The sequence below is a fragment of the Sander vitreus genome, chromosome 7 (assembly GCF_031162955.1).
Source record: "Sander vitreus isolate 19-12246 chromosome 7, sanVit1, whole genome shotgun sequence".
NCBI classification, from domain to species: Eukaryota; Metazoa; Chordata; class Actinopteri; order Perciformes; family Percidae; genus Sander; species Sander vitreus.
In genome coordinates this window covers 16,157,644-16,173,295 of record NC_135861.1, presented here as the reverse complement: position 1 = coordinate 16,173,295, position 15,652 = coordinate 16,157,644, and the positions used below count along the sequence as shown (strand labels likewise).

General features: G+C 40.7%; 1 protein-coding gene across 1 annotated transcript; it reads left to right on the top strand.

The window, feature by feature from the left end:
- The first annotated feature begins 2,502 nt into the window (after positions 1 to 2,502).
- On the top strand, positions 2,503 to 15,652 carry avpr2aa (arginine vasopressin receptor 2a, duplicate a). The gene is given in 8 exon segments (XM_078254942.1): positions 2,503 to 2,807; positions 3,678 to 3,785; positions 9,836 to 10,221; positions 10,338 to 10,583; positions 10,876 to 11,022; positions 11,842 to 12,009; positions 12,011 to 12,455; positions 13,661 to 15,652. Coding segments are annotated over 6 exon segments (1,593 nt in total). The 5' UTR covers positions 2,503 to 2,807; positions 3,678 to 3,785; positions 9,836 to 9,837; the 3' UTR covers positions 13,864 to 15,652.

The following is a 15,652-nucleotide window of genomic DNA, read 5'->3' as shown; positions in this document are numbered from 1 at the left end:
TGTATCGCATACTGCATGTTTTCCTGATATCGTGCAGCCCTAGAGGGTTTAGTTAGGCCTCATCTCTCTCTGTGTTGATGTTGATGGTAGCCATGTTTTTGGTTTGATGACGCCAAACACTTTGGAGTGAAAAGTGAACTTGATTGAATGACTGTTTTTTGATTCGGTTCAGTGTATTCCAGGACTGTCTCCATCCTTATCTTCTCCAGGCAGAAGAGGGCCCTTGATTGACCACACGATTGTCAACACCTCTGTTCGAATAAAGTGATCCCTTAGGAGAATCATTAAAAAGGTCTTTGCAGAGGAGACTAAAAAGGAAAACAGCTGTCATTTTTTGGCATAATACTAGGAGCTGGAAATAAGCCTACACATGTGGGAAAATGTCAAGCCAGAAATCTCTGAGGAAAAGGTTGTCATAAATTGAGATATTTAAAGATCTCCACATTCCTTTTAAATTTGAGTGCTGCTCTGCAACTGAACATGATGTGCAAGAGATGCTCTACCTGATGATAGTTAATAGTAATATAATGTGGCTTGATGTGTTCCCAAATACAATACTTCATACAGGGTCTCTACACGGTTGTATTTTCACAACCTTAAAAACTCGGAGTAAACCACTCATCACTCTCTGTCACACATTTAACGTGATTTTATTCTCCAGCGAATGCCTTTTCTCTTTGTTGCCGCTCCCTCCCTCTTCTCTTGTTCATCAGATGTGATGTGTAACTGTTAAACAAACAAAGTGGATTGTGGAGTAATTTTGCTTCTTTACTGCTTTGTGACAAAACATCCTCTAAGACCAGAGAAGCCAGGATAATCATATTTGACTAATTCTCAGGGAGCTTATAGCTCCACCTCCTTAGCGGCAGGACAGAATAGTTTGACTGAGGGAGACATCTGAAGTGAACCTGGCGGCACTGCTGGAGAAAGGTTTTCTGACATCATGGGACAATCTAGTCTCTGCTGGCAAAGGATCAATAGCTTTGGACTGAACAGACAGAGTCCAATGTGGGTATAGCATGCTGTGTTTGTGTGTGTGTGTGTGTGTGTGTGTGTGTGTGTGTGTGTGTGTGTGTGTGTGTGTGTGTGTGTGTGTGTGTGTGTGTGTGTTGTTGTTTAACCATATTCGTGGGGTCCAAAAACCGGGGATACAGTATACTTGTGGGGTCCAGACAGCTTTGTGGGGCCAAAATGCTGGACCCCACAACTTTAAAGGGCTGTTTGAGGGTTAAGACTTGGTTTTAGGATTAGGGTTAGAATTAGGTTATGGTTAGGGTAAGGGTTAAGGTTAGGCATTTAGTTGTGATGGTTAAGGTTAGGGTAAGGGGCTAGGGAATGCATTATGTCAATGACGGGTCGCCACAAAGATAGAGACACACTATGTGTGTGTGTGTGTGTGTGTGTGTGTGTGTGTGTGTGTGTGTGTGTGTGTGTGTGTGTGTTTGCTGCTGGGGGCCATTGTATAGGAATGATATAATACTTGTAAAAGGTCAATGAAGTACAGTTTCCTTCTTAACTGCAGCTTTTAGGGAAAAAGTTAGAGGAAGCTGCAATTTACTTGTCAAAATAAATGTGGGTCCGTTGGCAACATTTGCCTGTTTGGTTGGATTTTTATGTGTTCAAAGTTTGTGTGTAGGTGTGTGTACGCATGGATTTATGAATTCACTCATTGTGTACACCTGTGTGTGCGTGTATGCCAACTGTAGTTCCTTACCATCACGTGTGTGTCTGTGTGTGTGAGAACCTTGACATGAAAACTCAAAAACAGCAATTTTTTTATTTCACTAGCCTTCACTGCTGTGTGTGTACCAAGGGCATGACCCGCTGCTGGCCTGGCTGACTCAGCCAATCAGCATTTCTGGATAGGTGAAAGTGCATCAGCCCACAAAAAAGGAGATGGAAGAAAAGAGACTAGAGTGCACAACAGGGGAGAGTTTTGAATAAAAACACAGGCGGCGTGAATTAATGACTCATATCAGGCATAAACCATCACAAAGAGGTGAGATGCTTCTCTCTCAGACACACACACAAACACAGACACAGACACACACACACACACACACACACACACACACACACACACACACACACACACACACACACACACACACACACACACACACACACACACACACACACACACACACACACACAGACACGCACACAAACATTAACGTCAAAACAAGCTTGCACACATTGATACAGCACGTGCACATGCAGATGAACCCAGTACTCTTTCTCACTGTCCACCTACCATACCTCCCTCCCTCTCTCGCACGCACACACACACACACACACACACACACACACACACACACACACACACACACACACACACACACACACTTCATAGGTATGTTTAAGACCCTCCCTCCACTCCTGGCTCCATGCTCCACCCTCAGTCCTAGAGGGCAGGGTGGTTAACCCAGGAGGAGGGGATAGTGGGGGAGGGGGGGGATAGGAGCATACGGAGCTCAGATTCATTTCTGCTGGTGGTGCTGGAGGCACAACATATTGCAAGAGCATAACCTGACACACAAGGAGCTGGGACACCCACAGCTATCAAATGGATTACTCTGACATATACTTGTGAACTCCGACAAAGCAAAGGACCATACAGTAAGGAGGCACACAAAGGACTTGTCCAGAGCTTGCAGAACTTCTTTGTCACACTTACAGAAAATAAAAACTACCTGGCTTTGATGAAGACACATTCATTCAGGAGCCAGCTGAGTGGGGGACTTAGATTGACAGCACTGAAGATGTGAATGCTTTGGGTAAAATCTGACCACTTCAGTGGATCATAAGTAAGTGCCTTAAATTTACTCTGTGATGATTGTTTGATTTGAATACTAATACCGATAGTGATCTTTATACTGATATTAGTACAAATACTTCTAATTGAAATCCTTCAATAATCCTTCTCTAGTCACTAAAAACATGTTGCAGCACAGGGATCTGTAGAAACTTAGTAAACCTGTTCACATTGTGAGTGAATGGATTTGTTTACTGATTAATCTAGGTCATGTCTCTGTATATTTACGGTGTCTCATGTCCGAATGAGGCACAGGTATGACACTCAAGCTCTTTACAAATTATTGTTTTTATGCTGTCATCATCAGTATCATTAATCTTATTCTTCTGATTAGTATAACATTTATACTGTTAACATAACTGTTATAACTGGCATAAAAATAATTAATAATATTGAATAAGAGAAATACAAAACGTTTTTTTTTAGAAACAGTGCCATAACAGTACAACTGTTGTAGAAAGTACACCTATGACTAATGATATGATTATACATTAGGTATTTTTGGAATTTAAATGAACTATTATTGACACAAAATTAAGCTTGTATCACATATACATTGATGTATTTCTGAGTGTAGTCATCTGTTTACTTTGAATGATTGAATATCACATTAAGTTTATTTGATAAAAACAAATTGACACATTATAGGCTACATAAAGCTTTTGATGAAGTAATGCTACTCACAGTAATACATGTTAACATAGACAGTTGCCTGCACAGACGGGTGTACTTGATTGGAAATATTTTATGGCACAGCCTAATTGAAAATGCATGTGGTCCTCTAAGTTTTTCCGTGGATTAAAAAAGCTCAAGGGAACCGTCAGGTTGTTCACGTGATCTGCTCTCACATGTAATGTTACAGTAATGGCCTGTAATGGTAACGGCTCCTAATGTCCGCATCGCGACGAGAGCGAAACACACCAAGAGAAAAGGACACGCGTGAGAAAGCTTACCATGCACTGACAACAAGGTGAGAGGCAACAGCATATAGACAACATATACACTCACCTTGTGGTGCTCTTCTTTTGTGTGCATGTGTGCATGTGTGTGTGTGTGTGTGTGTGTGTGTGTGTGTGTGTGTGTGTGTGTGTTTGTGTGTGCGTGTGTGCGCGCGCGCGCGTGTGTGTGTGTCTGTTTCTTTGTGCATTTGTGTGTCCTGCCCGTATTTAAAAAAAAAATCAAATGTCTTTAGATGATTAAAAGGAGATTTGTGGTCACAGACCGGCTGTGTGTTTATGGTACACACAGGTCTGCACCTTCAAAGTTAATTAATTTATTGCCTGACTTGATTCCTATACACAAATACTAATTACTTAATATATTGATGGAAATGAAACATGTCTTCAGCTTTAAGCTTTAATTCTCAGTGAAAGCCCGAGCCTCTATCACTGAAGCAGTTTGTCTTGTCTTGTTTCCACTGGTGTCTTTATGCTAGCAATTTAAAATTAAAGAAATCTCTCTAGCTTGTCAGTTAAATCAACAAATCACTGTTTTGCAGAATCATTTTGTAATTTTGTGATTGAGAGCAGTAAGCTGCTGTATTAACCATAGTGCTTTAAAAGTTTTTTTTTTCCATTAATCATACAATTTCCTTTTTTTTTTCTTTTCGTGTTTGGCACAATCTACATTATGCACAAAATGACTTCCTTGATTGCATCCCCCATCAGGAAAAATCATCATCATTACTATTATTTTCATGGTCAATTTGGTCTGGTTTCTAACAGGGAATAATTTTATCGTGTGGCACAGATCTAACCATGTCAGCTACAAACCTCCAGGCTGGTTTGAGCTGATGTGGCAACACTGCGGCCCAGTTTCCATTCTTCAGGGGGAATACTCTGAATTTGATATCAGTTGTGTGACGTGAAAAAAGTTTTTTAGTTAATTTAGGTCACACACTTGTTGGTATGTGCTAGTTAATGATACATTACAAGAACAACAGTCGGTGGTCTAATGAACAGGCTTTATCAGTGCTGCTAAGGGGACTTCTTCAACATAAGAACTTGAGAGTGTATTATAGAAATACATTCATGCTGATGTTTGTGAATACAAATCTCAAGTAAACATAGCTGAAATGTGGACAGGTAATGACTGTATTAGTGTGGGCAATGAGGTGTGGCCCCAAATGATTAACATTTAATGGTTTGTTTGGGCAAGACAGTAAAAGAACAAAGTGTTTACTTTTATTGCTCATATGGGCCGCAGGCTGGAGACAGTCTATTACCTGAAAGAGAGGAATAAATCACAGATAAGGAGCTGTGAATTAATGAGTACAGCAGGTGCCCCAACAAATTGAAATGCATGAATATATGTAGAGTATCCATCTGTCATTGAATTGAGTCATTCAGATGGGGAATGTTTGCTGCATGTGAAAGTGCCAATGGGGATCTAATTTACTGATATGTGGGCCTTTAAGCAGAAAGTGTGGTCATATCTGCTTTATCATGCAGATGAAGTACTGCACAGCCCAGCATGTGGCACCACATGACTCATCCAATCTATTGATCGGTATGTAAATAAAGTCTCCTACCACACCAAGAAAAGCAGCAAAGAATACCAAAGCTTAAGCATATAACATGGTGTGATCTAATGCTTGATTCATATGTTTATTTTCATTTGGTTTAGATGCAGATTGGGCCAGGCCATTTTAATCCTGTTTCCTGCTGCAAATGTGTATTAATGAGTACGCTAATTTCAAATCAAACAGAAATATTAAGCATATCAGAAACTGTTTCCTCTGCAGTTTTGATCCTTAATTGACAGGAGAAGGTGGATTGGTTAAGACAGAAGGAGAGTCACCGTATTAGTAAGAAGACTCATTTTAACTAAATGGAAATTAAGAACCCCCCCCCCCCCTTGTCATGCACGCTGGTTGGCGGATGTCCTTTATTTCCTTCAATTAGAACAAATTAGACTTTCTACAAGGAGTTCTTCTCAAAAAGGTATGGGGTCCATTTTTTCTATATTTTGAGAATACTAGTTTCTCACATATTCCTGGCTAAGACTAGACTGGCCTAAACCTGGCAATATGTCATATTTTGTAGGGTGACTACATATTGTAATGTTTTGCTGAATTTGGATCCTGTATATGTGTCTGTATTTTTGTATTTAATCCTCATTACTGACTATGGAGGTTGTTGTGTTTTGGTTTGCTTTGATTTGCTGTTTATTTTATTTTGTGTATGTAAGCAAAAAAAGGAAACTTGTTTTTATACATATATTTTCAACTGCTTTTGTATTGCTGTTTTGAAATTAATAAACACACCTGGGGGAAAAGGACAGAAGGAGAAATATTGAGTGGGTGGATAAATGTAAAGAAGAGAAAATGACAGGTGAAGGGAAGAAATTGAAAAGTGGAAGAAGAGGAAATTAGAGTGGGACATTAGTGACAGGTTGTTTGAGTGCACACTGGGCTGCTAATGAGGACAGAGAGGTCCTCATTAATCAGACTGGGTCAAAGGGAACTAATCAAGAGACTGACATGCACACACAAGACAGACTGCGAAGTGATGGATCTATCATTATGTTTGGATTGCACCCAGGGCTTAAGCACCTGTTTGTATGATGTCACCACCATTATCTGCCAACCATGTTGAATTCACACTGTCAATGTCTTTTAATGCAAATAAGGTGCTCTGTGCATGAAAGAGTGAGTGTTTCTCTGCCACGCAAGAGATGGCAAGACAGAACTAGAGACTAGAGATTTTGAAATCCAAACACAGTTGAAAGTAAGAATGGGAGGTTTAGGTTTTCTACTTTTATTCAAATTTAAATTTCTTGTTAAAAAGTTGTTTTATTATTTGACCATAAGTACAAACCATAACTTAAATAAAAGTGGATTTGCAAAAGTGGATTTGCATCAGATCCCTTACACTTTACCTTACAACTACCTGTTTTGCAAACCTTGCTTCTGTGTTGAAAAAAAAGTGCATGTATGTTGTGCACCATTCCAGACATCCATTTTATTCCATTCATTTCACACAATATGAAACTCTATTAGCAATCCCTAGAAACAGAAATTGTTATGTAAACCGTCACAGTGCAGATCAAGTTTGCATTGACTTTTATGTCCAAGTAGTTCAGACTTTAAATCAATCTTTGCTCAAAGTGCATTATCACGCAACAATAATACAACATTGACAGATATTAACAGGCCTGATTTTCACTGTGTCAGATTATGCAAGTTTCATGTCTGATGATGAATTTTCATATAATTCAGAAAATGTTATTTATGAGGATAAGAATAAGAAGAAGAATAGTACTTAACATACTCCAGGATGGTTTAAGAGGGCTTTAACATATTTGTTTGGATCTCGACATAGCTGGAACATGACATAGTTTGTCAAAGGGAATGACCAAAACATGTATACAGCCAGAAAAGAGGACTGAGATGTTGAAAGATGTGAATGCTTGGTAGCTATTATGTTTTCTTGCACACTTTAATTACCTGTTTCTGTCATCCCTGAGGCACTAGTCCTGTGTGCGGGGAAAAAGGTATAGGATGTAAAGGACATAAATGGATGGTTGCACACCGGTTTGCCTCTGGAGAGGAAAGCAAGAGAGAAACCGACTCCATCATTAATCAAAGTGAAAGCCTTAAAGTAAAGTACTGTACTGTACTGCACTAACTACTAAAAGCAGTGTCTACAGTCGGTCCAGCTCAGAGAGATGGAATAATTTGTGCTTAACATTAAGTCGATCAGACAGATGAGAAAGATGTGCTGTGCTTTTGTTATTAAAGAGAGAGCAAAGCAGGATCCATTTTCAGAGACAGAGTATGTAAAGGAATACATTAAACTCAATCCAGCACAGTTCTGCAGACAACATTTACCATCTCTATGTACCCTCAGTTTAAGAAAATTCCTCTAAGGTCAGGAAATATCAGTGCCAGAAATTTTGAGCTACGTGTGGGTCTCCTGTCTTGGAGCCATTAAGCAATTTGAAGACATCCATCTTGATTTCTTGGATGCACAATCCATACAAATGAGACATGAGCATATTTGGAGAAAATACTTTGTGTCCTTCAGGAGTTTAGGAAAACAGGGGCTCATTCAGAATTTATCAGAACAAGACTTAGAAAGGTAATAATACTTTGTCAATCTGTTCAGGATGAAATGCCTCACACACTTCCCCATATAAGTCTTGATACCATTACAAAAGGTTCTTCCTACCAGCTATTAATACCTTTATTTCATTTTATTGAATACAATTTGGGAATATTAGTTTAGCGTTACTGTAATACTGTGGATTATTTTCTACCCCCTCCGTAAATCATTACACCTTATCTTCACAGAGACATACTTGAAAAGGGGATTTTTGGGGCAAATATACATAATGAGATTATATAGTGGGTATAAAGGACTACAGCAGCACAAAGAATCCTCTTATGAATTATGCTGTAATTACAGAGAGAGTCACAAGGCTCCTCAGGTCCCAACAAAGAGAGGACAGGAGATTCTTTGATGAAAAAAAGGACTCATCTAATTAAAAAAAAAAAACTTGAAAAGGAAAAAAATCATAAATAGATAATAAAAATAATACTACTAGCTTTGATCCAAAGGACCTTTGGACAGGGCCAATATTTGAGCAGAATATTAAAAACTCACTACACCAATGCAGATTTAGACTTGGTTGGCGGTGTTGTGGTCGCCTGGTGTGGCAGCGGGGATTCACTCAAACAAAAGAGTCGTTGTCTGACTTAAGAGAAATGGTTATACCATTCCATGTCTCTACCTTCATGCTGGGCGGAGAGCTCCAGCTGGCCTGGCTTGTCATGCATTCATCTGAATACATTCCTCTGGCAAAGCCAGCATGAAACGCTTGACAATATGTTCAACTGTTATCTCACACAAACAGCAGCGAGTACGCTATTACTAGCAAATTAGCCATCAGGTCTCAGTGGAGTAATGAGAACAACCTTGTAAAGTCTTGTTAGTCATACTCTCTTGCACAATACTATGACTAGTTTCCTCCTATTTTTAGACGTGGAAATTTTCTAAGCACCCATTCAGTGTAATATTTGTATACCTAACCACTCCTTGCACATTAGTCAAAATAATACATTAATGTGGTGTCAATCAATCCACTGTATTAAGTACTTTAACACCACAAAGCTCTCTTTATTTGACCACCTTTTCTTTCCTTATCTTCCAACCCAGACTTTCATTTATGTGCAGTTCATTTGACCAAGGCTTGCCCCAGCATCCCACGACTCTGTTTCTTGAAATTGTCATCTCCTTCCTATGAACTTTCTGTTCTTTTGAGTCATTTATTTATAAGCAAAGAAAAATAAACGTGAAGTTTATTGAGATCCAGAGTGTAAGTGGTGGAGAGAAAAATGGATGAATGAGAGAAGAGAAAAAGAAAGAGAGGGGGAAACAAAAACAGGGGAAAGCAGGAATGTATGGGGGTAAGCATGGGATGAGAGCTATTATGAGAGCAGAGGTGAACAAATAAGAGTGGGATAGAGGGGAAAGCTGTCAAATCAACCTTGAGAAAATATGAAAAAGAAAATAAACTATTCTGTATTTGCGTCAAACAGAACGGGCAGCTTTGAAAGATACAAACGCATTGAAGATTTGAAAACAGCACCAAAAACAATATTTACGGCAGCATGATTAGTACAGTCCCTGCCTTTCATTACTTTCAGAAAAGTGTCGTACAATTGTATAACAGAAGCTATTAGTGTTAAATGTGAAAATTTAGGCTGAATATTGCAACTCATGTCATGAGTCACGTATTGTAAATAAAAGGCCCAAGGTTTTGGATTCTCAGTGATATGATCAGGAAATATTTCTCAGCGGACAAATTTGAGGTCAGGAAGGACATTAATATTGTGATAACCCAGAACAAGTAAATTGTTTGTTGATAAAATCTGTGCTTGCTAAAATTTTAGTGTAGACAGTCTTATGACCGTGCACCAGTTTGCCTGATGACCATTTTGCGCAGGGCATCATCTTAACAAACCAGAAATAACAACAGATTTTATTGTTTGTAACACTTTGTTTATCTGTCTCCCAGGAATGGAAAGCATCAGTGTGGAAACGGACTGGGATGGGTTAGCCCTCTCCTCTCTGGTCGCAACAGGAAGGAACAACTTCTCTTCCTCATCTTTGTTTCTTTCTGAACTGAACTCCCTCAACAGTTCTCACGGTGGGGGATCCTTCTTTGGGATTTTCCCTGAGAATGGTTCCACCACCACAACTTACACCCTGCCCCAGCCCAAGATGAGGGACCTGGGCTTGGCCCGGGCAGAGATTGCAGTGCTCGGGGTGGTGCTGGCTCTTACCACCCTGGGAAATAGCTTTGTGCTATGGGTTCTGCTGAGGAGGAGGAAGCATAATGCCCCCATGCACGTGTTCATGGTCAACCTGTGTGTGGCTGACCTGGTGGTGGCCCTCTTTCAGGTCAGTTAACGTGTTGATGTTATAGGAACTTAGTATGACAGAGGGCAAAATAACAAACTTTACAACTAGATACAATATAAATATATAAATAACTGTTTATTTTGTCATGTGTCTAGGTTCTTCCCCAGCTAATATGGGACATCACAGAGAGGTTTCAGGGGCCTGACTTTCTCTGCCGGTCCATCAAGTACTTGCAGATTGTGGGCATGTTTGCTTCCTCCTACATGATAGTTGCCATGACGGTAGATCGGCACCAGGCCATCTGCTGTCCGTTGCAGGCCTACCGTGGGGGAGCAATGTCCTGCTGCAACACCCCTGTCATGGTGGCCTGGGGCTTGGCTTTAGTCCTCAGCATACCGCAGGTAGGGAGGGATGAACACACATGCAAACAAAACCTTGCACACACACACACACACACACACACACACACACACACACACACACACACACACACACACACACACACACACACACACACACACAAAACATATGGTGAAATGGGAAATGAGAACTCAGCGGGCGTTCACACCCTGATTTCTACAGTAGAACTCAAGATGTTGGTCTATTTTTAGCTTCAGTTCAGCTAATGGAAAAGGAAACTGATAGTCACGGCTGCGGGTGTGCTGACCACCCTCCTTTTGTTCGGTCTTTCAGGTGTTCATCTTCTCTCGCTCAGAAGTGGCTTCTGGGGAGTTTGAGTGCTGGGGTCACTTTGCTGAGCCGTGGGGGCTGAAGGCCTACGTCACCTGGATGACCATGGCTGTCTTCGTCCTGCCCGCCCTCATCATTACCATCTGTCAGGTAGTACTGTTTATTCTGGCTTGGCTCTCAAGTGTGGCATGAATGAAATTCTGTTTTGTTTTCATGGAGGGTGCATTTGGCAGGCATTGTTCGATTACCCGTGGGGGACTGTGGTTGGTGTAATGTAGCATCCCATGGCGGATAGGCATTCTGGGCTGCCTCCCATCAGCCCTGCTGGTCTATTTAGGGAAAGATATTTCCAGGGTCCAGCTATTTCCCCTAATTAACACAGCACTTTGAGAACCACTGCTGAGACGGCTGCTCAGAAAATCTGCCCACTCCGAGAACCTCCCGCAAGGAAGTGGAATGTACTAGATATCAGTCAAACATAGAATCCCTGACCTTTTTTTATTATCAGATTTCAGATAGAGATGCCTCTTTAGACATTTTTTCCGAAGTATAATGGAGTTTATGCAGAAGAAAGGAAGTAATTCAGAAACTTTGCAGTTTAAATGTTGCCCCCATATAGCTGTTAAAAGTAAAAGGTGGCAGAAGAGCATTAGTTGGCAGTAACAAACCTTAAAATCTGTAGTAAGAATCTGTATAGAAAAGTTACGAGTAGCTATGAATCAACTATTATTTTCAAATTATTGTTTTGGTTTCTCATCAGAGCATGAAGAATAATTTTGCTGCAATAACATTTCTCTCTTTTGTTTCAAATTCCCTGCCAATGTTAAAGCCAAAATGCAAACATGATTATCTGCAAAGAGCACAGACAAGCATCTGAATCTGGCACCTGCCAGTCATAAAATGTCATCCTCAGGCCCATAGCTCTCATGTTAAACTGTGCTAATTCTTGAAAATAATCTTATTTTTCAGATAAGAATCTTCCGAGAAATTCACAATAACATTTACCTGAAGTCAGAGAGGATGGTGATGACTGAGATAAAGAAGAATGAAATCTTCTTCCGCTTCCACAGCTTTAAGAAGGAGGACGAGCGGGCCAGGGAGAGGGAGAGGGAGAGGGAGAGGGAGAGGGGGGATATGGGCGTCCGGAGGAGGGGGTAGGGACGACAGAGGAGGACAGCTCATAAAGGGTGTGAATAACAACCCTCACAATAACACCCATAACAGCCAAGTGGGACAGTGTTACGACTATGTACCATCATCTAGCCAGTATAACAGTTGCTGTGGTGAACATGTGACAACAACAACATCGCCTACACAGCAGCAAACACTGAACGGCTCAGATTGCCAGGACTCCTACGCGTCCTACGAGCTGGCCTCAGGCTCACCCCGCTGCTCCCTTGACTATGCATGCCCTCCCCCTCCAGCCACTCTACCTCCAGCCACTCCACCTCCAAGCATCACTAAAGCCATGTCCAAGACAGTGAGAATGACCCTGGTCATTGTGCTGGTCTATACTATCTGCTGGTCACCTTTCTTCATTGTCCAGCTTTGGGCGGCCTGGGACCCCAACCCTCCACACCAAGGTTAGTCACTACTTATCCATGACACCAGCCTGATTTCAATAAGGTATGGTAATGGTAATGGTACAACATTTCAACATTCACCTATGTATGCAATTACAAGGAACAAAAACAACAGCTGGGTTATACCCACTGCCAATGAATCACTTAAGTTGTTTTTCTCAAATGGATTGATTCTTCTAAACCCAGTTTATCCAGTTAATTGCCCTAAATAGACAAACCCTATCTGTTGCACTGTGTGCACTATAAGCAGCCAAAAACAAAAGCTAAACGATTGGGTCTGGTTTTTAGCAACAACCTCTGATCAATGCTGTTGTCCATCTTAATGAGTCTAAATAGTCACTCATTATTTCAAGGACACCTAGCTCCAGCTCAGATGTGGTAACAGTGTATGAAATAAGAGGTCAAAAACAATGTTAGTTTTGACCCACAACCAGAAACCCCTTGAAGACATATCTGGCCTCTGTACATTTTGGCACACAAACATATGTTGATGTCCTTGCTGGTAACCAGTGATGAAGCAACTTAAGGCTAGTGTAGCCTTAAGTTGTGGCAGATAGTATGGACTGGGTGGGTGTCCTCTGATCTAAAGCTAAAGACAAACATCAGAGGCCAGTAAATAACCTGTTTATATCCCCTGCTGATTTTGCAACATGGCCAGATGTTGACATTTCATCAACAATGATCCGTGCCAGCAACTTGCACACATCAAAGTTACAGTCAAAATCACAAGCAGACGTACGGAGCAAAGCATGTAATCTTTCACACACACACACACACACACACACACACACACACACACACACACACACACACACACACACACACACACACACACACAGCTGATTATTATCAGCTTTGTTTTCTAAAATCTGTTTTTCCTGATCTATTGTCCTCAATTTGGGTTACAGTATTACGTTATTAACACAGAAAGACTTATTATTACCACTGAGATATTTACAGCTATTCCTGAGGAATATAAAATGAAAAACAATAATCATAAATGGTTTACATTCAAACTGAATTGTACATATTTTTGTTTGTTTCGTAAGACATGAGCCTACATCGTGTGATGTAGCCAACACTGTGATCATCTGTCCCTCGTTGTACATGTGAAAATATACTCTATGCTTTTAACATGTACTTGTCCCTGCATTTGCATGTGCACTTGTCTTATAATGTGTGTGTATGTGTGTGTGTCCTCTCAGCAAGAGTGGCCTTCACTATCCTGATGCTGCTGGCTAGTCTGAACTCGTGCACCAACCCGTGGATCTACACAGCTTTCTCCAGCAGCGTGTCCAGAGAGCTGCAGAACCTGCTGCAGTGTCGGTCGCGAACTGGCCGCCGGGGCTCCCTGCCCGACGACTCCACCACCACACATACCTCCACCACCAAGGACAGCCTGTACTGACTAAACTAATGAGACAGAAACAGACACACAGAGACATGTTTGAAAATACATGCACGGGTGCACATGGGCCCGATGCAAGGAAGTGCAACTCTGCCATCACCACCTCCAGCGTCGCAGCCTGAGAACAGAGCGCGCTGACCTCTACCAGATGTTTCCAACAACAAAGGACAGCTGTACTGTCAACAGGACCTCTATCTGTAATCACCGGTCCTCTCCACCCCAGCAGAGAGGAATGGTGTCATTAAGAATGGCACTGTGGAATATACAGTTGCTGTCAGTGACAGCATCTGTAATGCAAAATGGCCTTGAAAGTAAAGAGCTTTTCACCTCAGATGTGGTTAAGAAGGACCCTGTGCATTGATTTATAAGAGTAAAACTCTTTCCTGCTCAGACTGAGTGGAGCAGCAGGAATGCAAGGGGTGGATCACTGAATAAATGGCCTTACGGCACGCCTAATGTACAAAGCAGCAGACAAAGCAATGGGTGTAGGGAAAACAAAGCATCAGACTAAGTGAAAGAGAGAGACACACACATACACACATACAGACATACAGCAATAGAGCGAGACGGCTGTTGGACTGAAAACAGACAGGGGAAGACATGGATGTTACAGCTGCAGGAGCAGTCATGAGAAGGTTGTAGTAAAAAATCTAAAAATGTGAACAATCTTTATTGAATCAAAGAAAGTAGATCAGAGGTGGATTCTTGAGGCTGAATTCATATTCACTCAGGAGGAATCCTGTTCCAAGGAACAAGCGTGATTTGTTAGCCAGATGGACGGAGATTCACCCATGAGGACAGAGCGTAGAGTCAAGACACTGCCCAGCGAGGAACTGCAATACTGGGGATTACTGCAGACAGAAACACACACAAATTCACAAAAAAAAAAAACAGAAGTGACAGGAGGAGGATTAAGCCTAGAAGAATACAAATGAACAATCCAGATTTCCGAACCAACTGGGACACACTTATTTACGTTTGTGATTGTTTTTCGTACAAACACAGTATATGAGGTACATCAAATTACTTTTCTGTCAGGCTCTCCTGAATGTATGAAACAAGAACATGAACATTAAGCTGAAGATGCAGGAAGGAAACCAACAGCATTCCATGCACAGGATGAAAAGTATATTTATTTAAAATGTAAGGCACATTAAATAGTATTACATTTTGTGTAAGATAAATGTTGAATGTAAATATACATTTGTAATGTTGGATATGTATAGTAAAAAAACAAGTCGATGTCAAACCAAAGATTTTTTAAAAGCTTGACCCTAGAATCCATTCAGGTCTTAAAGAGGTTATTACAGAGCTTCAACAGATAAGGCATATTAAGTGTAAAGAGAAATTACTGCATCTCAGTTTAAGAAAAACTTCACATCAACAGTGAAAATACTCCCAGTCAAACCAAGTGCCTGTAATGGATTAACTCTAAATGATGTCAGCCATGTTATTAGACAGAGCTACCACCAGAGCAGGATACATTTGTTATATCACACTACCAGCCATGTGTTCTTTTATCTTTTTATTTATTGTTGTATAATATATAGAGGCCTATATATAGTATAGTACAGTATATATATTGCTTGGTTCCTGGTACTGTCTTTTGTTCATGTACAGTTTTTATCTTACATTTGTTTCTGCGTAAAGAGTAATGTATTATGCCCCTCAACTGCATGACAGACTTAAAAACTTACATTTTTATAAAGTATGATTATATAAGCTACTGTACATACTGTGATAACTTTATGTGTATACAAAAGATTAAAGCTTTCTGTATGTGGTCAAA